This window comes from Palaemon carinicauda, unplaced genomic scaffold (genome assembly GCF_036898095.1).
Source record: "Palaemon carinicauda isolate YSFRI2023 unplaced genomic scaffold, ASM3689809v2 scaffold296, whole genome shotgun sequence".
Lineage (NCBI taxonomy): Eukaryota > Metazoa > Arthropoda > Malacostraca > Decapoda > Palaemonidae > Palaemon > Palaemon carinicauda.
The window spans coordinates 129,093-156,460 of NW_027170623.1; the positions used below are offsets into that span (position 1 = coordinate 129,093).

At 41.2% G+C, this 27,368-nt stretch overlaps 1 protein-coding gene across 1 annotated transcript; it reads right to left on the reverse strand.

Annotated features, from left to right (window-relative positions):
- Positions 1-588: 588 nt before the first annotated feature.
- LOC137636422 (uncharacterized) lies at positions 589-24,396 on the reverse strand. Its single transcript, XM_068368842.1, has 3 exons — positions 24,201-24,396; positions 23,774-24,046; positions 589-1,101 (listed from the first exon to the last, which is right to left on the reverse strand). Exons 1-3 carry the CDS (start codon positions 24,264-24,266, stop codon positions 1,078-1,080), a joined length of 363 nt encoding a protein of 120 aa, XP_068224943.1. The 5' UTR covers positions 24,267-24,396; the 3' UTR covers positions 589-1,077.
- Between the last annotated feature and the right edge of the window lie 2,972 nt (positions 24,397-27,368).

Below are 27,368 nucleotides of genomic sequence, written 5' to 3' on the forward strand. Positions count from 1 at the left end.
GGCGTCCACAGGACTCGCGGAGTCTTCTTGTAAATCCCGGCTCCGGTGTATCGAAGCCTGCGTAACTGATCCAGCGTCCACAGGACTCGCGGAGTCTTCTTGTAAATCCCGGCTCCGGTGTATCGAAGCCTGCGTAACTGATCCAGCGTCCACAGGACTCGCGGAGTCTTCTTGTAAATCCCGGCTCCGGTGTATCGAAGCATCCTCAACTGATCCAGCGTCCACAGGACTCGCGGAGTCTTCTTGTAAATCCCGGCTCCGATGTATCGAAGCATCCTCAACTGATTCAGCGTCCTGGTTGGCATTTTGTGTGCAGCAAATCTATTTAGTCATTTCGATACAAAATTGATTCGATACAACCCAAGTTACTAAGTAACGTTTTGATTATTATAACTGGATTCGTTGAACTTAGAGAGATTTTTCAATGTATTTGCGATATAATGATAAGGCTACATTTGAATACATGAAAAATTTACTTTCTGGAAAAAGCAAATAGCATGTGTACTTTGAGGTATCTTGTACTCAACAACTTGATTTACTCAGTAATCTTACTATTCCATTACAGTACTATGATCAATATACTTTTTCTTTAAGTAGAATTGATATTTCAAAAGGTAGTTAGCGTTATTTTGTAACCGCATTTTAATTGAAAAAAAAAATAAACTAAATTTAAAGGGATTTGATATCTCGAAAGGTAGTTAACTTTACTTTTTAACTACCATTGGGTTCTTCTGTAACTACTGCTTTGCTTTTAGCTTATCTTTGAAATGGAGTTGGTTTAGTTAACTGTTGCTGTGTAATTTATTTTACAAAAAAGTTGCTTTTTAAATATGACAAATTTGGAGATAATTTGTATTTTTCCAAACAAATAACAGAAGCTTTGTTGGTATGCGAACAAACTAAGTTTATTGGCCCGAATACCGTATCTGAATTTAGCGGTCTGAAAGAGACTGTAATAGGCAACATAATCAATTTTAAGGTTCTATCGACCTAACTTTACTTCACTTTTTCTAGAATTAACTTGAGTTGTATTGAATCAACTTCAATGATGTACTGAAATGACTGATAACGTCCGTATTAGGTCTTGAAGTGATGCCTCGTCTGTAGAGAAATAAATTTACATTAATTTCTTATAAGATTAATTATCACACAAATGTTCCTGTAATGAATTTAGCCTCTTATACAAGAAAGTTTAAAGTATTATTATCATCATCATCATCATCATTACTGTATAGGATCTTTTGAAAACATAGATAACCCTTTCACCCCCAAAGGACGTACCGGTATGTTCTTGCAAAACACTGTTAATTACATATTTTACATATTTTTTGATAATTTTTTGAGAAACTTCAGGCATTTTCCAAAAGAATGAGACCAACCTGACCTCTCTAGGACAAAAATCAAGCCTGTTAGAGCAATTTAAAAAAAATATATAGCAAAATGTGCTCGAAATTTAACCTTATGGTGGGGGTAAAAGGGTACATCTTTAGCAAATCTATCAGTAAATGAAAAGTAGAATACTGTACTTAAAAATTAAGAGAATTATGTCACGAGATAACTAACTTTTAACAACACATATCATCCCTTTTCAAAGATAAAAAAAGTCAACAAATAACGTTAATCAATTAAAATTACAAATACTTCTAAAACAAAGCATAAATCGTACAAATTTATGAAACTAACAAATAAAACACTGAACTTCACCTTCAGAAACCGTAAAGTCAAAATCAGGAGACAATACTTTAAGTGATTTCAAGAAAAAAAACAGCTCAACTCTTTACTAGTAAAACTACAACTTCACATTGAAATCAATTTCATTCAGTAAAAGTACCAACTAGAAGGGCTCTCTGTAGAGTGCAGACCTCCACCTCAGCAGCTTATTTCTCGACCTTGAATTTGACCTTTGACCTAAAATGTCTTAATTGGTGTGGATTTTCATACACTCAAATATGAACCAAGTTTGAAGTCTCTGTGACAACGATGTCCAATCTTATGGCTGATTACGTGAATTGGACATTTTGCTTGACAGTCACCTTGACCTTCCAAAATTTTATAATTTCCAGCTTTTTACCTAGCAGTTAATCCCTGCAGGTTTCATTACTCTACCAATAAAATTGTGGCTGGGAAACTGTTCACAAACAAACACAAACAGGGGGTGAAATATAACCAACTTTGTTGGCGAAGGTAAAAACAAATTCCATTAATTTCTTCCCCAAGCCTCCTTTATAAAAATGAGAATTGCAGCCCGATAAAGAGAGCAACTTAACTTATGCAAACTTCCTTCTCCAAATGTTTACAATTCAACACCACTGGCTAGTCAATGGCAACGTGTTTGCTTAGCATTCGCATAGCAGCAGACAGATCCCAGCCCCTGGACCGTGAGTTTAAGCTGTTTACTGGGGAGGCCACTGATGTGCTTGGGCACCACAGTGGAGGGTTGGGCTTGCCCGGTTGACATTTTGGAGAGCATCTATTCGGATGAAACTGGAACTGAACCCAGACACCTATAACCTCTTAACACCGACATAGTAGGTCAGCTCTTGCCCTCATCCCACAGGGATGACGTGGCTGATAAAACCAAATAAGTCACAAAACTAGAGAGAAGTCTCTTTACTTAAGCTTGAACACTAGATATGAATAGGAATAGACCTTCTTCTCCCGGTTGTATTTTCAATCAAAATCCTGCTGATTTTAAGGTTAAATTCTTTTTATTTTCATCCTGGCACCAGCCTTCCACTCTAGTCATTGGAACAAATAACATGATTATGATTATTATGATCATTATCATCATTATTATTATCATTGTTATTATTATATTATTTTCATTATTATTATTACAAGCTAAGCTACAACCCTAGTTCAAAAAGGAAGTTCCTATAAGGGCAAGGGCTCCAACAAGCAAAAATAGCCCAGTAAGGAAAGGAAACAAGGAAATAAACAACTACAAGAGAATAATAATCAACCAAAATAAAAGTTCAAGAACAGTAACAACTTTAAATTAGATCCTTCACATATAAACTATAAAACCTTAAAAAAAAAAAAAAAAACAGAGGATGAGAAATAAGATAAAACAGCATGTCTAAGTGTACCCCCAAGGAAGAGAACTCCAATCCAAGACAGTGGAAGGCCATGATACAGATGCTATGACACTACCCAAGACCAGTTGTTTTAGCGACACTCGTCAACTTTTTAAGCGGGACCCATAAACGTGTAAGAAGACCTATGTATAAACTTCAATGAAATTTAACCTTTTTACCCCCAGGCTCTTTGGAAATTTCCAGCCCTTAACCCCCAAAGGGTTATTTTTTCCCCAGCACATTTTGCAGTATATATTTTTTAAATTGCTCTAACAGCCTTAATTTTTGTCATAGAGAGGTCAGGTTGGTCTCATTCTCTTGGAAAATGCCTGAATTTTCTCAAAAAATTATTAAAAAAATGAAAATAAAATTTTTATATCATTTTTTGGCGAGGACGTACCGGTACGTCCATGGGGGTAAAGGGATGAGTTTTGTGAAACGTACCAGTACGTCCTTTGGGGGTAAAAGGGTTAATATAGTTATAAGGTGTAGGAAGAAACCTCAACGAAATCCTACGATAGCAAAGGGAACTAGAGGTTAGGCTTAATGCAGTCGACCTTTGACCTAGGACTTTCAAATCTAAATCACTAACACATTTAGAAAATTAATTCTTGAAAGTTTCACAACTCTGGAGTAAATTTGTGGCCAGGAAGTTTTTCACAAACAGACAAACATCGGGCGAAAATATAACCTCTCCTACTTCGTTGACTGAGCCAATTATGATAAACAAGACAAAGTTCGACTATGATAAGCCTAGGGATAAACCACATGCTAGATAGTAGGTTGGCCTGGGCCCCAGCCACCCGTTGAGATACTACACATAAGTGACTCCTAACACTTCTCACCCCACGGTACTTATACGTAACTCCTATCAATCGGTTTTAAAGGACTAATCTTCCATAAACCGTAAAAGAAGGGCGGCACCCTTTTTTCCTTCCAACCGGCAGTGTGCTCTAAGGTCAACGAATGCGTGGATCCAATGTCGGCACTATGAGAGGAAGGTGAAGGAATCAACTTCAAGTTCTCCTTCTATCGACGGTATGCAATGAAGCTTCATTCCTAAAATACGATGTCATCGTCATCACTACTAAACACAGCGAGGGGATAAACAGCAACAGAAAAAAAAAAATTGTGTATCGGCAGGTTACACAGAAACTGTCAGTCGACTACATTTCTCGGAAAATCTGCCAAACCTTTCATCTTCCTTAAATTCCCTGGCACACAATTGCTAACCATAAACTAGATGGAAAGAAATTAAAACAGCCAGTTGATGGCACCAGGAGTAAAGTACAGAAGGTCCTCAGCTTAATTGGTTTCAAGAAGCTGTAAGTCAAATTGTTTGCAAGTTAAATTTCGTTACATTTTGGCCTAGGGTTGGCCTAACCTGAATACCAAGCCTATAATTTCAAGCTACAAAAGTCAACAAATAGTCGGGTTTCATATGAAATAGATCAGGTTATTAGAAATGCTGTTTTTCTACTGTATTAAATTATATAATATTGTTTTATTACAGTTATTTCTTTATATCATCTTTGTTATTTTTAGTTAGATTTGTGTTTGCATCTCTGGATACTTGCAAGTCAAATGTTTCTAAGTTGAGGACAAAACCTTGATATAAATTTTAACTACTGAAGTTCCAACCAAGCTGAAAGTTAACTACTATTAAAGGACGAGGGTTTGCATTCGTCCAGGAGCATATGAATGCTTGTATTTATGGATATGTGGATACTAGAATCTTAGTTCGCAAGCGAGCTCCCAGAAAGAATGAAACTCACAAACCAAGGTACCATTGTAACTGGAAAACTATGGAAAAATGTCCCTGAACTGCACGAAATTTATGAATGCGCCCTATGGCCAAGTGATGAAGGCAGAAGGTCATTTCGCGCCAATGTATTACTGAAGGGAAACAGCCGCAGCTAGAGTTCTCTTGCTTGAGGGTACACTCGGGTTCACTTCTATCTTATTTCTCTTCCTCTTGTTTTGCTAAAGTTTTATAGTTTATATCTATATTTCAATGTTGTTACTGTTCTTAAAATATTTTAATTTTCCTTGTTTCCTTTCCTTACTGGGCTATTATCCCTGTTGGAGCCTCTGGGCTTATAGCATCCTGCTTTTTCAACTAGGGTTGTAGTTTAGCAAGTAATAAAAATAATAATAATACACCATGAAGTAGAAGTTTTATGACCAAATATAGTGGGGGAAAAAAGAGACTTAACTAATGTAGATTAATTAATCTGCCTAACCTAACTTTAGCAAAGCATTTCTGAAACATTTAATCGTGTTAAAATTTACAAAAAAGAGGCAGAAAATATCTTACAAGTTATAGAATGAACATTACTGTACAGTCGTCTAACAAATATGACAAATTCGGAGATGATTTGTATTTTTCCCTATAACAAACATTGAGTTATTTATGTGGATTTTCTTTCAGCCACAACTGGAGGTAGCCATTAGACTATATTTGCGTCGACCTAGAGCCCATGATGTCAGGGGAATCAGTACTTCCCTGGCGTTCAAACGCAACTTTTCCGTGTTGCAGGTTCTCCAAATGGGTGTGTGGAAAAGACAAAACCACATTCACAGCCCATTACCTCAAAGACGTGACCCACAGGGTCTCTCTGCAAGATGGCTTCAACCTCTGCAGGTAATTATCCCTTCCCTTGTGTAGCCTAGTTTAAGTCATAGAATTTTTATACTGTCCACGTCCCTATTGCTTTGTGCGGGGGAGTGATGTGATGCGTCTTGTTTTTTCTTGTTTAAAACTCAGACGTTCATACAAATAACAACCTCTTATTTTACTAAATTGTACAGGCTGCGAATACTCTCACTTTTTATATTTCAGCGAGGTGTCAAAATTTTCCCTAGACCACAGTCATATACTGTACTAGGTAAAACCAGTTTAATGTCCATGCCAGACCTAGGACTTCCACCCACTTAAGAGTGAGTTATCCACCTATGTATATAATGGAAGGTTTGTTAGTATGGGAACAGATGACAAATTCGGAAATTAATTGTATTTTTCCCTAACTAACAAAAACATAGAGTTATTTATATAAATTGGCCCACCATCACCTATCTCCCATAAGTCCTGCCTGCAATAAAAAGCGGGTAGGCAGGGAGTGGCTGAGGGGTACCCAGCCGCCTCTATATATACTCTCATATCTGTGAGACGTCACTTTTTATTGCAGGCAGGACTTATGGGAGATAGGTGATGGTGGGGCAATTTATATAAATAACTCCACGTTTGTGTTAGTTAGGGAAAAATACAATTAATTTCCGAATTTGTCATCTGTTCCCGTACTAACAAACCTTCCATTATATAGGAGGATAACTCACTCTTAGGTGGGTGGAAGTCCTAGGTCTGGCATGGACATTAAACCTTGGTCGATGCGCAAGGAGGAAGCTCTGAATCCCTAGATCCACCCTGGAAGCCCATAGACGAGTGTCTCTTGAGTGAAACCCTAGAAGGATTGCCAGTCGACAGAGGAGATAACCTCTGAGGCAGAGGAAAACGTTCATTCGGATGCGGAGGAAGGTTCGGACTACAGTATTAGGAACATTTGCGAACCTATTAGGAAGCTCCTTGAACCTTTCTGGGAAGGGTGTTGGTCTTCCACTGGAGGTGGAAGACGCAGTAGGGTGAGAGGAAGGTGTTGGATCCGCACTTGCTCGCGATTCCGACACATCTACTCTAGAATTGCTCACGAAATTGCGAGATTCATGTGCAAAATCGCGAACTTCACGCATCAACATACACGTTTCACGAGCAGAAGTGCTCGCAACAGGAGCACTAGGAGCGTCGTCCTCGCTTCTGATACAAATTTAAAAATCCCACTAGCATTGTACGCCACATCATGCCCAACGATCTTGGCAAGGATGAACCTGCCATCCTCACCCCGAACCTCAAACAGATATCTATTTCTTTTGGTGCTATAAGTGGGGCATTCAGTCAACAAATGCCTCACTGTCAAGGGTATCAAACAGTCGTCGCAATATGGTTGGTGTTGGTCAACCAGCAGAAACTCGTGTGTCATCCGAGTGTGACCAATGCGGAGACAACAAAGAGTAGTCTCCCATTTTCGGGGCATCCCATTATACCTCCAAGGGCATATAACAATCACAATTTCTCTCATCTTATTTTCGGTTAAATTATCCCAATGCTTTTGCCAATTGTTATAAATAGAATTCTTAATTGCTGGTAGAAAAAATTACAGAAAATGGGATACCTTCTCGGTAGCAACTCGGCTGCGGCACTCTTTGCCAGTGAATCTGCCTCTTCATTTCCAGAAACACCTACGTGTGCTGGAACCCAGCAAAATCAAACTGTTATACCTTTTCGGCCAATAATTTTAAGCCACTCTAAAATCTTTAAAACAAAAAGGTTACAAGAATTAAAACCTTCTAAAGCTTAGGACACTTCTTGAATCACTATAAATGGTAAAATTGCCTTCCTCCCTCAACGCTATTTTCTCAATAGTGGTTAGTATGCCATATAATTCAGCAGTAAATATGTTATTTTGATTATAAAATAAATTTTTGAATATACTTACCCGGTGATTATATAGCTGCAACTCTGTTGCTCGACAGACAACTCTACGGAAAAACTCGCCAGCGATCGCTACACAGGTTGCGGGTGTGCCCAACAGCGCCATCTGTCGACCAGATACCCAGCTCTCAATGTAAACAAAGACTCAATTTTCTCCTCGTCCCTCTGCGTCTCTATTGGGGAGGAAGGGAGGGTCATTTAATTTATAATCACCGGGTAAGTATATTCAAAAATTTATTTTATAATCAAAATAACATTTTTCAATATTTAACTTAGCCGGTGATTATATAGCTGATTCACACCCAGGATGGTGGGTAGAGACCAGTAATATATGTTTACACTTTTATGAGCTAAGAGTTTTTTTATTTCATTTTAGAAGTTATCAAAATAACAAAAACAAAATAAATAGGTACTGTACCTGGTAAGGAAGTCGACTTGAACAATTACTCTGCCTTTTGAGTACGTCTTCCTTACGGAGCCTCGCGATCCTCTTAGGATGCTGATCGACCCCTAGGATCTGAAGTATCAAGGGTTGCAACCCATACAACAGGACCTCATCAAACCCCTAATCTAGGCGCTCTCAAGAAATGACTTTGACCACCCGCCAAATCAACCAGGATGCGAAAGGCTTCTTAGCCTTCCGGACAACCCAAAAAAACAACAATAAAAACATTTCAAGAGAAAGATTAAAAGGGTATGGAATTAGGGAATTGTAGTGGTTGAGCCCTCACCCACTACTGCACTCGCTGCTACGAATGGTCCCAGTGTGTAGCAGTCCTCGTAAAGAGACTGGACATCCTTTAGATAAAAAGACGCAAACACTGACTTGCTTCTCCAATAGGTTGCGTCCATTATACTTCGCAGAGATCTATTTTGCTTAAAGGCCACGGAAGTTGCGACAGCTCTAACTTCGTGTGTCCTCACCTTAAGCAATGCTTGGTCTTCCTCACTCAGATGTGAATGAGCTTCTAGTATTAACAGTCTGATAAAGTAGGATAAAGCATTCTTTGACATAGGCAAAGATGGTTTCTTAACTGAACACCATAAAGCTTCAGATTGGCCTCGTAAAGGTTTAGTTCGCTTTAAATAGAACTTAAGAGCTCTCACAGGGCATAAGACTCTTTCTAGTTCATTGCCTACAATATTCGATAGGCTGGGAATATCGAACGATTTCGGCCAAGGTCGAGAAGGCAGCTCATTTTTGGCTAGAAAACCAAGTTGTAGCGAACATGTAGCTTTCTCTGACGAAAATCCGATGTTCTTGCTGAAGGCATGAATCTCACTGACTCTTTTAGCTGTGGCTAAGCATACCAGGAAAAGTGTCTTTAAGGTGAGATCTTTCAGGGAGGCTGATTGTAGCGGCTCAAACCTGTCTGACATGAGGAATCTTAGTACCACGTCTAAATTCCAACCAGGTGTAACCAAACGACGCTCCTTCGTGGCCTCAAAAGACTTAAGGAGGTCCTGAAGATCTTTATTGTTGGAAAGATCTAAGCCTCTATGCCGGAAGACCGATGCCAACATGCTTCTGTAGCCCTTGATAGTGGGAGCTGAAAGGGATCGTCCTTTTCTCAGGTATAAGAGAAAGTCAGCTATTTGAGCTACAGAGGTACTGGTCGAGGATACAGAGACTGACTTGCACCAGTTTCGGAAGACTTCCCACTTCGATTGATAGACTCTAAGGGTGGATGCTCTCCTTGCTCTAGCAATCGCACTGGCTGCCTCCTTCGAAAAGCCTCTAGCTCTCGAGAGTCTTTCGATAGTCTGAAGGCAGTCAGACGAAGAGCGTGGAGGCTTTGGTGTACCTTCTTTACGTGTGGCTGACGTAGAAGGTCCACCCTTAGAGGAAGACTTCTGGGAACGTCTACTAGCCATCGAAGTACCTCGGTGAACCATTCTCTCGCGGGCCAGAGGGGAGCAACTAGCGTCAACCTTGTCCCTTCGTGAGAGGCGAACTTCTGCAGTACCTTGTTGACAATCTTGAACGGTGGGAATGCGTATAGATCTAGATGAGACCAATCTAGGAGAAAGGCATCTATATGTATTGCTGCTGGGTCTGGGACTGGTGAGCAATATATTGGGAGCCTCTTGGTCAGCGAGGTTGCAAAGAGATCTATGGTTGGCTGGCCCCAAGTGGCCCAAAGTCTCTTGCATACATCCTTGTGGAGGGTCCATTCTGTTGGAATTATTTGCCCTTTCCGACTGAGACAATCTGCCATGACATTCAAGTTGCCTTGGATGAACCTCGTTACTAGTGTTATGTCTTGACCTTTTGACCAGATGAGCAGGTCCCTTGCGATCTCGTACAACGTCAGTGAGTGGGTCCCTCCTTGCTTGGAGATGTACGCCAAGGCAGTGGTGTTGTCCGAGTTCACTTCCACCACTTTGCCTCGAAGGAGAGACCTGAAGCTTTTCAAGGCCAGATGTACTGCCAGCAGCTCCTTGCAGTTGATATGCATGATCCTTTGACTCGAGTTCCACAGTCCTGAACATTCCCGACCGTCTAATGTCGCGCCCCAGCCTACGTCCGATGCGTCCGAGAAGAGAACGTGGTTGGGAGTCTGAACAGCCAGGGGAAGACCCTCTCTTAGGTTGATACTGTCCTTCCACCAAGTCAGACAAGACTTCATCTTTTCGGAAATGGGGATCGAGACCGCTTCTAGCGTCTTGTCCTTTTTCCAGTGAAAAGCTAGATGGTATTGAAGAGGACGGAGGTGTAGTCTTCCTAATGACACAAATTGTTCCAGGGATGATAGCGTCCCTACCAGACTCATCCACTGCCTGACTGAGCAGTGTTCCTTCTTCAGCATGTTCTGGATGCATAACTGGGCTTGGCTTATTCTGGGGGCCGACGGAAAAGCCCGAAAAGCTAGACTGTGAATCTCCATCCCTAAATACACAATAGTTTGGGATGGGACCAGTTGCGACTTTTCCATATTGACAAGGAGACCCAATTCCTTGGTCAGATCTAGAGTCCACTTTAGATCCTTCAGACAGCAACGACTGGAAGAGGCTCTGAGAAGCCAGTCGTCCAAATAAAGGGAGGCTCGGATGTCCGATAAATGGAGGAATTTGGCTACATTCCTCATCAGCCTCGTAAACACAAGAGGAGCTGTGCTTAGGCCAAAGCACAGGGCCTGAAACTGGTAGACCACCTTTTCGAAAACGAATCTCAGAAAAGGTTGGGAGTCCGGGTGGATGGGGACGTGGAAGTAGGCGTCCCTTAGGTCTAATGAGACCATCCAGTCTTCCCTTCTGACCGCTGCTAAGACTGACTTTGTGGTCTCCATGGAGAACGTCTGCTTTGTGACAAAGACATTCAGAGCACTGACGTCTAGCACCGGCCTCCACCCTCCTGTCTTCTTTGAAACCAAGAAGAGGCGGTTGTAGAATCCCGGAGATTGAAGGTCCGAGACTTTGACCACCGCTCCCTTCTCTAGTAAAAGAGACAATTCCCGTTTCAAGGCTCGTCTCTTGTCTTCCTCTCTGTACCTGGGAGAGAGATCGATGGGAGACGTTGCTAGAGGGGGTTTCCGTACAAAAGGGATCTTGTACCCCTCTCTGAGCAACTTCACAGATTGTGCATCTGCGCCTCTCTTCTCCCAGGTCTGCCAGAAGTTCTTGAGTCTGGCTCCCACTGCTGTCTGAAGATGCGGGCAGTCAGACTCTGCCCTTATAGGACTTGGATCCTTTCTTCTTCCCTCGTTTCCCTTCGGCACGAGCACCTCCTCTGCTGGAGGCTCTGCCACGAAAGGGCGGAATAAAACGAGACGCTGGAGTGTCCATCCTTGGTCTAGCTGACAAGGTAGGCAAAGGGGGAGCTTTGCGAGCTGAGGACGCAACAAGATCGTGAGTGTCCTTCTGCACTAACGAAGCGGCAATTTCCTTAATCAGGACTTCTGGAAAAAGGCACTTGGAAAGAGGAGCAAAGAGAAGCTCAGATCTCTGGCACGGTGTAACTCCAGCAGAAAGGAAAGAGCAGAGATTTTCTCGCTTTTTTAGGACTCCGGACACAAATGATGCAGCAAGCTCATTAGACCCATCACGTACGGCCTTGTCCATGCAGGACATAATGAGCAAGGAAGTCTCTTTATCTGTCGAAGAGATCTTCCTGCTTAGGGCTCCTAGACACCAGTCTAAGAAGTTAAAACTTCGAAGGCCCTAAAGATTCCTTTCAAAAGGTGGTCCAGGTCCGAAGATGACCAACATATCTTTGAGCGTCTCATGGCAAGGCGGCGGGGAGAGTCTACCAGACTTGAGAAGTCGCCCTGGGCAGAGGCAGGAACTCCCAAGCCGAGAACTTCTCCCGTGGCATACCAGACGCTCGATCTAGAAGAGAGTCTAGCAGGGGGAAAAGCAAAGGCTGTCTTCCCTAAACTCTTCTTGGACTGCAACCATTCTCCTATCACCCGCAAAGCTCTCTTGGACGAGCGTGCGAGGACGAGTCTAGTAAAGGCAGGAGTGGTAGACGGCATGCCTAAAACAAACTCTGAAGGCGGAGAACGAGGAGCCACAGACACAAACTGGTCAGGAAACAGCTCTTTGAAAATGGCCAAAACTTTTCTAAAGTCCAAAGAGGGTTGAGTAGACTTAGGCTCGTCCAATTCTGATTGTGGTTCATCTAAATGTGCAGCAACATCATCATCAGAAAGTTCCTCATCCGACAACTGATGAGGAAACGGCAGCGGAGTGGGTAACGGCTGGTTCGCTGAGTCCGGTCGCACTGGTGCATGCGTGACTGAGCCGGACGCAACGTCATGGAACTGCTGCCCAGTCTGTGAGCTGGCAACAACCATGGTAGCGCGGGGACGCACAGCGTCTACTCCAGACTGTCTAGACTGATGTGGGTGCGCAGTGGAAACCACACTGGGTTGCGGAGGTTGACGCACCGCGTCAAAACAAAGCAACTCTGACGGTTGTTGAACATCCAGAACGTCAACGGCAACCTTCGTGCGTCGCTTAACGTCAACATGCGGCTGGCAGATCACACTGGAACGCATGGGTGGAGGAACTCTCTCAACTGGTGTACGTGAGAAGGTTACCTCAGCGTCCACAGGACGCACAACCGATCGCGTGGAGGGTTGTAGGCTAGGTACTGCACTAGCTGGTACGGCAGCAACCTTCTCCGCACGAAAGTCCTGCATCAGAGACGTAAGTTTAGACTGCATGTCTTGCAGTAGAGACCACTTAGGGTCTACGGGAGCAGGTGCGGCGACAGACGGTGTTACTGTCTGAAGCGGTACCGCTTTGCCTCTCTTAGGCGGTGAGCAGTCATCGGATGACGGCAACGAGTCTGAACTGACCCAGTGGCTACAACCGGGCCGTTGGACTTGTGCTGAAGGGACCGATTTACGTTTTAACGGTCGCGAGACCTTGGTCCAAAGTTTCTTGCGAGAAACACCTTCAGAAGACGAGGTATAAATGGGCTCTCTCGTCTTAGTTAGGTAGGAGCGATCTTGGGTAGATACGCCCGATACCACGGAGGGAACGTCTGTTCGCTGATTAAAGCCTCTCGAACCCATGCGTCGTACGACATTGCTTCTCCCCTGGACTTGGGAGCTTGCAAGAGGTCCCGGACTAGGAGGACGACAGGCACGAACCCTCAAGCGCAACACTGTCCACAACACTATCACTTGGCACTTTAGCACTTCCCCCTGCACTTTGGCACTTAAGCTCCTTCACATCCGCCATGAGCTGATTACGGTCACTAGCAAGGGACTCAACTCTCTCACCCAGAGCCTGGATGGCACGCATCATATCAGCCATCGATGGTTCCTGAGTGCCAGGAGGGGGGTTAGGAGCAACCACTACAGGGGAAGGAATAGGTTGTGGGGCATGAGGAGAGGATATATCAATAGAACGAGAAGAACTTCTCCTAACTCTATCTCTCTCTAGCCTACGTGTGTACTTTTGAAATTTGATAAAATCGAATTCCGAAAGGCCAACGCACTCCTCACACCGATCTTCCAATTGACAGGTTTTATCCCGACAATTGGAACAAACAGTGTGAGGGTCGATAGAAGCCTTCGGAAGACGCCTAGAACAGTCCCTAGAATTGCATTTCCTAAATTTGGGGACTTGTGAAGGGTCAGCCATTTTGAATTGGTCAAGGGAAATTCCAAAAAACGATCAAAAAGTCATCAACAAAGAATCCGTTATCAAAAAGAGTTCAAGGATTTGTGTGAAGAAAAACCCCGCACAGCGAAAGCTCAAAACTAGAATATAGTACTTCACCAATTAGATGTGAAAAACTCCAGTTTAGCAACAGCGAGTAAAGTAAGTCTTGTCGACACGTCGACAGAGAGAAAATTGAGTCTTTGTTTAAATTGAGAGCTGGGTATCTGGTCGACAGATGGCGCTGTTGGGCACACCCGCAACCTGTGTAGCGATCGCTGGCGAGTTTTTCCGTAGAGTTGTCTGTCGAGCAACAGAGTTGCAGCTATATAATCACCGGCTAAGTTAAATATTGAAAAATGGAAGATATTGGAGAGTGTACTTCTACAAATAAAAGAATTACTATACAGTATACTCCAAATCCAACGCCAGCATCAGATTTGGAGCCATCAGCATATATAAAAGTTGATTCCCTATGTCACAGAAGGTAAATTAAAAAAGAAAGCAAACAGTAACGAGACGAATGCAGGCACAAAACTGTTGATCTGTGCCTTTGAAGCTCTGAATTGCTTGATCCGCAACAACTACGCATTGCTGATCTGTCATATTGCTGAGTCCTATCCTTTTCCCACAGGTCTTGGCTATGGAGATGAGACAGCAAACGGAAGTGCAAATTATAGCAGAACGGGGACCGCCACCTTCTCTAACCTAAACCCCAGTGGACACCCATGGTATCCCATCTGGATTCTGCCACACATGAGAAAGTATGGCCAAAAAATCAGAAGAGATTCAGTAGAGCTAGAGAGTACCGTCCCGTCGTCTGAGGCCAATCCGGGCCTTGCAAACATCCTTTTTGCATAATGTAGTTTATTCTAGCTGTCTAACTTCCCGCTGCATCCATCACAGTAGCCAGACCCTAGAAATTTGTGATTTTTGTTGTACCTTTAAGGAGCACTTAGAAGATTTTCATTGATTGATTGATTGATTTGAAGTTCTCTGGCATCCTAACTAGAAGATTTTGAACTTGAATTCAATTTGTAATGTGTGATTTTAAACATTTTCAAGATAATTCAACGCTATCGTAACTGATAATTGATGGGCTGAGTTAGAATGTGAATTGATTTTTGTTAAATATACAAACTGTAAAAAAAGTTACAAAGTAACTTCTGTCATTATCCTCGTTTCCAATATTTTTATGCCTCAAGCCACAGTTACCACACCGCCACGTGACAAAAAGTGGTGACGTGTATGGGATATCTTTTGCAACAATTTGAATGAAAAGACTACAAAATGAGCACCGGAAGAACAAAAAGAGAAAGTTATGATCACGATCCAGAACAACATCGGAGGAATAAATAATTTTATAGGGCCCGAAGGAGAAATTATTTTTCCATGAACCACCGCTGGCATGGGAGGACCAGAATTACATGGAGTTTTTGGCAACATTTTTTTCACATCATGAAGATGGATTCGAATCCCAGCCAAGAAGAGACGGATGGTCGAGCGAAGATGGATTCGAACCCCAGCCAAGAAGAGACGGACGGGTGAATCAATACGGTACGTTTCCCCCATTGACAGAATATGTACCAGTTTTTGAGAACCTGGTGCCGGAGGAAGGACGCATGTTCCTTTGAATTGAAACTTTTCCAAGTACCACAGAGGCCGCGACATCAGAAAGATGCTGGTCAGAACGTCAGAAGATCGTCTTGGTAAAGCAAAGCATTCGAGGAGATGCACATCGAAAGGTGAGGAAGGATCCGAAATTCATCAACCAAACGTCGTGGGGAACGTTAAGATGGTACCTGCAACGAAGATTAGGCCTGAGTACCGCCAGTTTACACGATCACTTGTGTAACTATGAGCCGACAAGACAACAAGCTGAGTCGCACTTAAAATTTTTCACAAGAATTGCCGCAGAGTTGAAAGATTTTTTGGATGCCCAGGAGGCCTTGGAGGACAATGAAGATGCTTGGTTAAGGAAAACAATGCTATCCAAACGTCCTACATATTTGTGGGGCACACTGTATCAGCCCATGCCCATAGAGAGGGCCATGGAGAATGTGCGAACCTTGATGTCGGATACACACACCGAATGGGAGGGAGGAAAACCCCGTTCCGAAGGACATAAGCAACAATAGCAGGCCCAGTCAACGTCATTCTCATGAAGTCAATCGTCCGGAAGCGGTCCGAGTGTCAAGAAGAAAACCTCGGCCCAAGGGGCGAAAAATAAGTTGCAAACACAGAAGAAACTGCAGTTTTAACTGCGGAAATTGGGGTCATTATGCCCGCCAATGTAAACCGGCTCAAACCCCCACCACGGGAGCAACAGCAACGCCATTAGCCATCGAAGGACTAACCCCCATGGTTGGAGCACGACCCTACTACCCTCAACCCACGGTTGGTTTTCTGCAAGCCTTCCCATGGTGGAGACCCCCATCATTGCATCCGCCGCCGCCTACGGCATGGCAGACGCCGCCCGCCCAAGGACAACCCTGAGCGGTGACAGCGGCGTCAAGGATGACCCAAAACCCCAAGTGGTTACAGCAGCGTCAAGGATGACCCAATAGGAAGAAGACTGAAGACAACGCTCCAGCAGCCTGTTATCAAAGTTAAGTTCCCATCAGGTTATAAAAACTGTTTGATGATACAGGGGCATTTGTTTCTCTCATTATTGAATCACACATTACAGTAAACCAAATACAGAATGAAGATCCTTTAATGTGTCAAGGGTTTGGAGGAAAAGAGGTTTTTATAAACAGTTTTTGTTCACAGTCTTTTGAGCTAGGGGAAGAAAAACTTATTCATGATTTCTATGTTGTCCCCGAGTCAGGCATTACGGGCATTGATGTCATTTTTGGTTCCGACGCAATCTGGTTACTAGGATTAAAAGTACTTTCCTCTCCTGAGGGATTAACTGTAACTTTGAGGGATCGCATCCTACCCATTGGACAGACAGTTGCACCAGTAGCCCCGGTAATAGAACCTGTTGATAATGTTTCTGATAAGTGTGAACTTAGACTTTCCCAAGAAATGTGTATTGATCCCTCTTCTGCTGTAGTGTTAGAATTGAATGTATGTAACAGAGAGTTCAAGAATGGAATTGGCATCCTTATGCCCCATGTAGATTTTGACACTAATTTAACCCTTTTACCCCCGGGGTATTTGGAAATTTCCAACCCTTAACCCCCAAGGGGTTATTTTTTTCCCAGCACATTTTGCAGTATATTTTTTTTAAATTGCTCTAACAGCCTTAATTTTTGTCATAGAGAGGTCAGGTTGGTCTCATTCTCTTGGAAAATGCCGGAATTTTCTCAAAAAATTATCAAAAAATATGAAAAACCAATTTTTATAGCATTTTTTTTGCAAGGACGTACCGGTACGTCCATGGGGGTAAAGGGATGGCTTTTGTGAAACGTACCAGTACGTCCTATGGGGGTAAAAAGGTTAATGCTCGGTAGTTCAAATTGAGAATGGGAAAATTAAAGTACTGTTTCATAAGTTTACATCTGTACCAGTGTTACTTAGGGAAACTAAGCTAATAGCATGGGTTGAGACGAATGTCGATTTAGTGTTTAACGCTGCCATTCAGCAAAGTACCTCATCAGAACACGCATGCGCTTTGAAGAATTTGGGACGTAGTTTAACACCTGATAGATATCATTTTAATCTTGCCCAAATTTTGGAATATCAAGACATATTTGTAATGGTTGAGGAACCACCTGGATATTGTGACTTTATGCCTTTTCATATTGATACGGGAGACAGTCCGCCAGTCGTAACTTATCCTTATCAAGTGCCCTTTCCATATCAGACTGAGGTAAATACAGTTAGCAGAGATGAAAGAGAATGGAATAACCTCGGTCTCCGATTCCCCCTGGCGATTTCCTATCGTAATTGTAAAGAAAAATTCTGGCGCTTTACGCATATGTGTAGATTACCGTAAGCTAAATAGTGTAACGAAAGGCGATTTGTTCCCTTTGCCATCCATTGAAGAAATTCTATGTAAAGTCAGAAATAATACGTTGTTTTCTACCCTAGGTCTTAAATCAAGGTATTACCAAATTGCACTCAATCCCAAGAGTAAAGAAAAAACTGCATTTGTTGCAGGTGATTTATTATATTCCTTTAATACATTACCCTTTGGTTTAAAGAATGTGCCAGCACATTTTTCTTGTGCAATGATGAGCGTATTTTCTGGATTGGTAGGAAATGCTGTGTTGATTTATCTAGATGATACAATTATCCTAGGAAAAACTGTAGAACATATGACTAATTTTGTTAAAGTACTCAAAGCCTTGAGACGTCATAATTTAACCCTGGATAGGTACGGTCCTCGGACACCCCTTTAAGGGTATACTCGGACGCGAACGACCCCGACGCCAAAAAAAATTCTTGAAAAATCAGTTTTTGCAGTAACCTCCTTTTTTCTTTTGCCAAAAAAAACTTCAATGAATGCTTAAAACAACTGTAAAGATAAATACTACTCATCTGCAGAAAAACTATTTTTTATAAATATTTTAAAAAATTAAGTAGAAAAAAAAAAAGACCTGACATAAAAATTCATAAAAAAAAAGTTTATACATATATACACAAATCCTTTTAGGAATTGATTCTTGAATGTTTAGGACACATCTTGATGTATTTTGGATGAAGTCAGACCCATGGAGGTGAAGATCTGAAATGAGAAAAAAAGGGTAACTTTTTTTGGCCAAAAAAAATTGTCCAAATTTCATGAATTTTTTTGGGTACCCAAATGAAATAGGAAGTGGCTAATTTTTTTAGGGAATAAACATATGTTATCCTAAAATAGAAATATGTAAAAAAATCTTCATTATTTTGTAAATTACATTTATATCAGGGGCCATATCTAAAGGTAATTTTTTGAGTACTTGGAAATTTCGTAAAAAAATACATATATTTAATATATAATATGATATTTATGCAGGTAAAAATATACCAAAATATCACAAATTCCATAGGGAACAAGAATATATATAGATAGGGCAGCTTACGCTTCGGATATGTCCACAAAATGGCCGCCAACCACACTGACTCAGACTCCCTAATCTGCCACTTGAAATGTAGGAAGGGTATGTCAATTTCAAGGTGTTATTTACTAATCTAATTATTATTGGATATGCATAAAAATTGTATGGTGGGTTGCTGGATAATTGTCGATTATTTTACGAATATAAAATTAAAATTCTGACCCAAAAAATTTTTTTTGAAGGGAAATAAAATCGAAAAAAAAAAATGTAAAACAATATTTTAGCTAAAAAAATTTGATGATATTCAATCAAAAAAAAAGTAAACAAAATTTTCTGACAAATAAACATCTAGAGGAATCATTACTCTGTGATAGTTCCTTAGTACGTAGTAATTTTGAAAGAATTGGGAAAAAACGAAAAAATGGCAATCACCGGAAAATCGAACACATACCTATATATACGCCATATCTGGCTAAAAAAAAGATAGGCATGGGTAGCCAGATCATCTAGAAACACTTTCCAACACTATAAAAATATAAGTTTTGCGACACTACTTGCCAATTCCTTACGGTAACATGACTAAGCAAAAAAATGCAAAACCAATAAAAAGGGGCACTCGTGGAAAAATGGCCATTCTAATATACGGCATTTCAGAAAAAAAAAAATTTCAGCCACGTGCTAGGCAAACCATCAAGGCATATTTTCCGACAAATAAACATATAAATGAAATATTACTCTGTGATAGTTCCTTAGTACGTAGTAATTTTGAAAGAATTGGGAAAACACGAAAAAATGGCAATCACAGGAAAATCGAACACATACTTATATATACGCCATATCTGGCTAAAAAAAAAATAGGCATGGGTAGCCAGATCATCTAGAAACACTTTCCAACACTATAAAAATATAAGTTTTGCGACACTACTTGCCAATTCCTTACGGTAACATGACTAAGCAAAAAAATGCAAAACAAATAAAAAGGGGCACTCGCGGAAAAATGCCCAACATTCTAATATACGGCATCTCAGATAAAAAAAAAAGACATGCACGTGTTAGCCCAACCATCAAGGCACACTTTCTAACACATAAACATGAAAAAAAAAATCAATAATATACGGCAATTCCTTACTACGTAGTAAATTTTTACAAATATTGAAAAAAAAACAGAAATTGGCAACCGCAGTTAAATACCCAATATACCAATAACTACGTCGTATCTGACAAAAACAAAATCACGCATGAGTAGCCAGATCATCTAGACACACTTTCCAACATTAAAAAAGCAAAAGTTTTACGACACTATTTCGCAATATCTTACGGAAAAATGACTTGGCAAAAAAATTTAAAAAAATTAAAAAGGGACACTCGCGGTAAAATGCCCGACATTCTAATATACGACATCTCAGATAAAAAAAAAGACATGCACGTGTTAGCCCAACCATCAAGGCACACTTTCTAACACATAAACATGAAAAAAAAATGAATAATATACGGCAATTCCTTACTACGTAGTAATTTTTACAAATATTGAAAAAAAAACAGAAATTGGTAACCGCAGTTAAATACCCAATATACCAATAACTACGTCGTATCTGACAAAAACAAAGTCATGCATGGGTAGCCAGATCATCTAGACACACTTTCCAACACTAAACAAGCAAAAGTTTTACGACACTATTTGGCAATATCTTACGGAAAAATGACTTGGCAAAAAAATGAAAAAAAATGAAAAAGGGGCACTCGCGGTAAAATGGTCCTCGTGGTGATGAACGACATTTTAACTAAAAAAAAAAACATGCACATGGTAGCCAAACAATCCACCAAGACTTTCCACAACTGATAACCTATACAAGTTGCACCATTCTACGACAATTTCATAATACGTAATAACTTTGATAATTATGCAAACTACCTCAGAAGGGTAAACTCGGACGCGAACGACCCCGACGCGTCTCAGAAATCGGGGAAGGAGTACAGCTACAGCAATGCACATCTGGACACTACTAGAGCGTGTAGGGGAGACACCTCCTGCAGGTCGATCACCCACAAATTCAGTCACAGGGGTGAGTCACGTGAGAAAAACCTGTTTTTTTTTGACGCTCGGGGTCGCAAACGACCCACCGTACCTATCCAGGGTTAAAGGACAACATAGCCAAGTGTCAGCTATTTCAGCCAGAAGTTTAATTTCTGGGTCATATAATCAGTAACAAGGGCGTAAGCCCTATGGTAGACAAAGTAGAGGCGATTAGGACTCATCCTCGTCCGGAAACCCGTAAACAAGTTACAGTAGTTCCTTTTTAGGGGTAGCATCTTATTACAGGCGTTTTAACAAAGCTTTGTGGAAAATCTCATGCCCTTTGGATAAGCTTGGAAAGTAGAATTTTTAATGGACGCGAGAACATGATGATGCATTTCAAAAATGGAAACAAGCTTTGTCTGGAGATAGTTTTTTAATCTTTCCTAAATTCGATCGTGAATTTTAGGTAACAGGCAGCACTCCTCACACAAGCGATATTGCCATTGGAGGGGTAATAAAACAAATTGATGATGAGAAAACATGTTTACATATATATTGAGTAAATGAAAAGTAAGCGATTAAGTAAAGACAAAACAAACAATGGCTGCCAAGAGAGGACCAAGACAGAGACGTCTGTCACAGTCCGAGCCAAAAGTGAAAGTGAGCATTCACCTGTGTGTGAGGGGGAGGAGGGGTAGCTAGCTACCACTCCCCTACCCCCCCCCCCCCGCTAACTAGCGCGGGGGTAATACACCCTCGTTAAATTCTAATGGCTCGCCATTTCAGCTGCGCTAAAAGGTAACCCTTTGTAAATAGCGTGGTTTGTATTTCGGTTACGGAACAAAGTAATATTCATTTCAGAATTATCATTTACGTGTTCAGGGACTTCCACAGAAAGATTCTTTAAACCAGGGTTCAAGTGAGCATTGATCTCCAAATCATGAAGTCTTTGTATTGATCTGTTAACAATACCTTTCCTAGTTTTTACATCAACACTGCAAATCAACCCATCCCTTCCAGGGTATACATTTACAATAACTCCAATAGGCCACTGTAATCTGGACATATGATCTTCTTTAACCCTTTTACCCCCGGGGTATTTGGAAATTTCCCACCCTTAACCCCCAGGGGGTTATTTTTTTCCAAGCACATTTTGCAGTATATTTTATTTAAATTGCTCTAACAGCCTTAATTTTTGTCATAGAGAGGTCAGGTTGGTCTCATTCTCTTGGAAAGTGCCTGAATTTTCTCAAAAAATTATCAAAAAATATGAAAAACTAATTTTCATAGCATTTTTTTGCAAGGACGTACCGGTACGTCCATGGGGGTAAAGGGATGGCTTTTGTGAAACGTACCAGTACGTCCTTTGGGGGTAAAAGGGTTAACAAGCACAGTGCTACCAACATTCAATCTACATTTTTGGTTAAACCCCTTAACTACAGGGGGTAGATTTGCTATGTAATCTTTCCTCCACACACTCCAAAACTGTTCCAACCTTTTATTTACAATTTCTTCTCTATCACGTAGATCATCTGGAGTTACAACATACGGTTCAATGTCAACAGGGGGTTTAGAAGTTATATTCCACCAAGAATAAAATGAGAAGGGGTAAGATAATGTTCAAAGTCTGGCTCATCACTCACAAAGGTCAGAGGTCGAGAGTTTATGCATGCCTCAATTTCTACAAGAGTAGTCTCTAATTCATTCTTACTTACATATCTAATTCCCAAAGTCTTTTTCAAGGCTACTTTAACTGACCCCACAAGTCTCTCAAACCAACCTCCCCACCATGGTGATCTTGGTACGTTAAACCTCCATTTAGGTGCTAAGTGTCCAAATACCTTCTGCACTTCCGAGGAGGCTGCGACAAAGGTTTTGGCATTATCGGAATGAATTACGCTCGGAATACCTCGACGAGCAGCAAATTTCCGTAAAGCCTGCATAAAATCGACCAATGACATGGACTCCGTGAGTTCCAGATGCAATGCTCTAACTAGCACAAGTAAAAAGCAACATATATAATTTCTTTCCTGGATAATCAGCACTAAATACTGGCCCTGCAAAATCTATACCTGTAACTGCAAAGGGAGGTGCTGGAGTAACCCTCAAATCAGGCAATGGGGCAGCAGGTTGACTACAAGGACGGCTATTGTGCTGGCAACAATCTAGACATTCCCGTACAACAGTCTTAGCCATTCTTCTTACACCAGTTACATGAAAACTAGATCTTAATGATGAAACAATGCTGTTTACACCAGCATGTTTTAGAAACTTATGTTGGAACTGTACTAAAAGCTTGGAGAAATGTCCTTTAGGAAGAATGATTGGGTGTTTTGACTCATAACTCAAGTCAGAAAACTGAAGTCTACCCTTTATCATCAATAAATGGATACAGTTTTCTTAATTTAGAATTTTTAGGAATCAACCTTTGATCAGACAAAGCTTGGATTTCACTGGGGAAAGCTTCTCTTTGCACTACATAAATCAACCTTGCTTTAGCCTTATCTAATTCTTCAGTAGTAAAACCACCAGTATTCACAGCAACCCCTGAACCTTTTGCTTTACAATTGCTCATAAACCTTTGAACATACCCAACAATTCTTACTGACTTATTAAGATTATTGTATTTTTCAACATCAAACATGGGAGTTCCAGTCTGGACACTTAAGCATACTAGATGGTCTTCAGATTCATAATTTACAGTCTCATTAACAATAATGGAGTTATCAACGTCCTGAATACTAAATGTAGGATCCGACAGATTACAAGGACCACTAAACCAAAGGTTATTTCCAATAAGCTTATCCGCTAATAACCCTCTAGTCATCAAGTCAGCGGGATTATTTGATCCACTACAGTGATGCCAGTGACTATGAGGTGTCAAGTGCTGAATTTCTCTAACTCTGTTGTTAACAAACACATCCCTTGTCACTGAATCACTCCTTATCCATCCTAAAGTTATAGTGGAATCTGTCCAACATACAATCCCAGGTTTGATCTTAAAATCCAGAGCCCTTTCGACAAATCTTACCAATCTAGCACACAATAAGGCTCCCATTAATTCCAGGGCGGAGACGTCTCCTGAGAGCTGGTTATCTTCCTCCAGAGGGATAGCCTCCCTGATAGCTTCAATCATGGGAGCGGCTAGGGCTGAAGGTACCGCCGCTGAGGAGGAGCCTGGAAAAAGACGGGAGGCCATGTCACCATCAAGGAGATAAGGGCAGCCGGTGGGGGCGTTTCTTCCAAACCCTGACACCCAGGGCCGGAGGCTGGATTTGGCGGCCCGGAGAGCATCCTCATCACCCTGGAAGTGGTAAAATACATTAGAACTAAGGAAAAAATTAACGTATTTCCAAATATAAAACAGTAAGATACATCTCAAAATTTGATAATAGAACACTGAATTGAAATTCAATATTATAATCATAGAAGAAACAGTAGAAATAGAGAAATCTTACATCATCATTAAGCAAGACCGTTGAGAGATCGTAGCACAAGGTGCAAGCCTCCGGGAACCAGACCATGTAGGGGGCCTGGCCCGGTTCACAGATGAAGGAGATCGCACAGTGGGCGTGGGATCGGCAGACATCGTGGCCTATCGGATCCGTAAAGGAGGCGGAGCAACCCTTGACGGCACAACGGACTTTCTGTAACAAAAAGGTTAAATAAATTAAGACGCTCCCGGAGACTCTAAAATACTGTAACATGAAAATTATGGAGAGTTTGGGAGGAATATGGTGTGCATGTAAGGTTCGTACTAAAAAAGGGGCTGGAGCCCCATTGTAATTACTAAACTGGTGAGATTTAAACTACTCCGTAGTGCGCCGGAGCAAAAAGTATATATGTGCTGGAGCCTCTGGGTAATTACAGCTAACATGTAGGCTAGTGCGTGCGAGAGCGCCGGAACGAGCCGGAGATCTTGGGTAAGGTCCCTTTTCACCGGGCGTCACAGGTATCTCCCCAGAAATAGATTTTTCCTTTGTCAAAATCCATTTTCCATTGAACATCACTGCATTATTAAGTTCATTATTTGCATAAAAAAAACTATCAGAAAACAATGGAACACTGTATGGGACTTTGAAATTTATAACTCAATTTTGTTTCAAAAAATTTCTGGTGCATCCCGCTAAACGTTTTCCATGTTCTATCATCGTCTCTAATAATTCCCCTTACGTTATGTGAGACCAAAAAACCTACTGTGAATGCTCTATGTGACATCTCTGTCGAGTTGACCTAACAACACTTCATTTTTACCATTTTAAGTGTCAAAAATACCATATATACTGGACATCCCTTCTAAAAACTATATCTACATGAGTTATTCTAAATTGGAAATTAGGGTTTTCATATGTATTTCAACATAAAAAAAGGCAACCCCTTACAATGCCCTACCTTTGGATATTAGTAACAGGAGACCTCAGGGGGAAACTAGTCTCAGGGTAAAGATGAATTTGTCCTTTATGGATACTGATAAAAAGTTAAGATTTAGTGCACTATATAGTAGGTCAGGTTCAGCGTGCCTGGTCAAAAACTCCGCAGGATCCGAGCTGGGAGATACTAATATGCAAATAGTTTAAGATTAAGGAATGTTACATTTTCTAATTTACAGTGCTCCGAGTTAAGTTAGGTTAGGTAGGAAGGGCATCCAACACCAGATCAGATGAGGTAGGCACATTCCGTCAGGTCAAATTAGAGGTCTTTTGTAGAAGAGCGGTCCCATTTGGCAAGGGGGCTGTTAACCTTTAAAGGGGGCAAAACTGGTACACTACTGTTTAAAAGGTTATATAGTTCTTGAATTAGAACATTCATTAACAATGTTGCTGTTGGTGATGGTTATTTGACCTTCATTGAAGTTATCGTCAATCACTGATATGACCCACTTTTATCGTCTCTACTTTGGAAAACAAATCTTTAACACACTGCCAACTATACTGTATGTATAAATGGCTTTTGTTGCTCATCTTAAAAGTCAAAAATACTACTAGGACCCCTTTCCATCATAAGCTCCAAAATTAAGATACAGTACAGTGATGCCTCAGGATACGAAAGTAATCCGTTCAGGATACGGTTTCGTATCCTGAGTCGCGTTTTACATGTAAATAGCCTAATCCGTTCCAAACCTTACAAAAAGTCACCTTTCCTTTCATAAACACGCTAAACTGTAGTAATAAACATGCAATACAGCCATTTCTATCATTCAATAATTAACCCAACCGTTAAAAACAGCCTAATCCATTCCAGAAACCACCATGAGATTATTCAATAATGTACGTAGTTATAGCCTAGTTATCCCCTCCAAGCCCTAAGAAAACGGTTCATTTTCTTTACTACTGTATAAAAGTTACGGTACTGTATGTAAAGCATTTGGATCAGTGAAGGTGTATTGTTACCTGTACACCTAAATTAAGGGTTGATACCCTGAAAAAAAAGGTACTGTACTCTCGGCGACGAGTTGGGATCTCGTAAGCTTTTCGTATCCTGAAAATTTTTTCGTATACTGGGGCATAAAAATCTTTGTATTGCTTTTCGTATCCTGAATTTTTCATAAGCAGAAACTTTCGTATCCAGAGGTATCACTGTACATCTCTGTATTTCACAATTAGATTCATGGGGGCCTTGATCGAGCACCGCATGATACCTTATGTTAAAGTTTAGGTTACGATACATATTCCCATATATTTTATTAATTTGTTTTGGTTCATTACTGTAGTGTATACAAAATACTATACTGTACTTAGATACATGCCATGTATTAGGTAACAGGATGGTAGGGTTGTGAGTCAACTTGCCGCACATACTAACCACTTTATGAGATGTGCTGTCTCACCTTTGCTAATCAAGCTGTACTGTAGTGATATTACTGTACATACATTACAGTAATACTGTACTGTATTTATTGCACTATCGGTGGGTATTGTTACATAAAAACAAGGGTTTTCTTGTTACTTATATGTAGGGTGAAGTGGCGAAGACTTGGGCGTTGAGTCGTCTTGCCTTGCAGTAAAGCCGCTTAGGCATTGAGTCGTCTTGCTTTGTAGTAAAGCCGCTTAGGCACTGAGTCGTCTTACCATGTAGGAAAGCTCCTCAAGCGTTGAGTCATCTTGCCTTGAAGAAAACCCACACAGGCGTTGAGTCGTTGTGCCTTGTAGCAAAGACTCTTAGGTGTTGCATCATCTTGCCTTGTAGAATAACCACCTAGGTGTTGAGTTGTCTTGCCTTATAAAAGCCGCTTAGCGTTGAGTTGTCTTGCCTTATAGAAGCCGCTTAGGCGTCGAGTTGTCTTGCCTTGTAATGAAGCTGCCTCTTGGGCGTTGAGTTGTCTTGCCTTATAAAAGCCGCTTAGGCGTCGAGTTGTCTTGCCTTGTAATAAAGCTGCCTCTTGGGCGTTGAGTTGTCTTGCCTTATAAAAGCCGCTTAGGCGTCGAGTTGTCTTGCCTTGTAATGAAGCCGCTTAGGCGTCGAGTTTTCTTGCCTTGTAATAAAGCTGCCTCTTAAGCGTTGAGTTGTCTTGCCTTATAAAAGCCGCTTAGGCGTCGAGTTGTCTTGCCTTGTAATAAAGCTGCCTCTTGGGCGTTGAGTTGTCTTGCCTTATAAAAGACGCTTAGGCGTCGAGTTGTCTTGCCTTG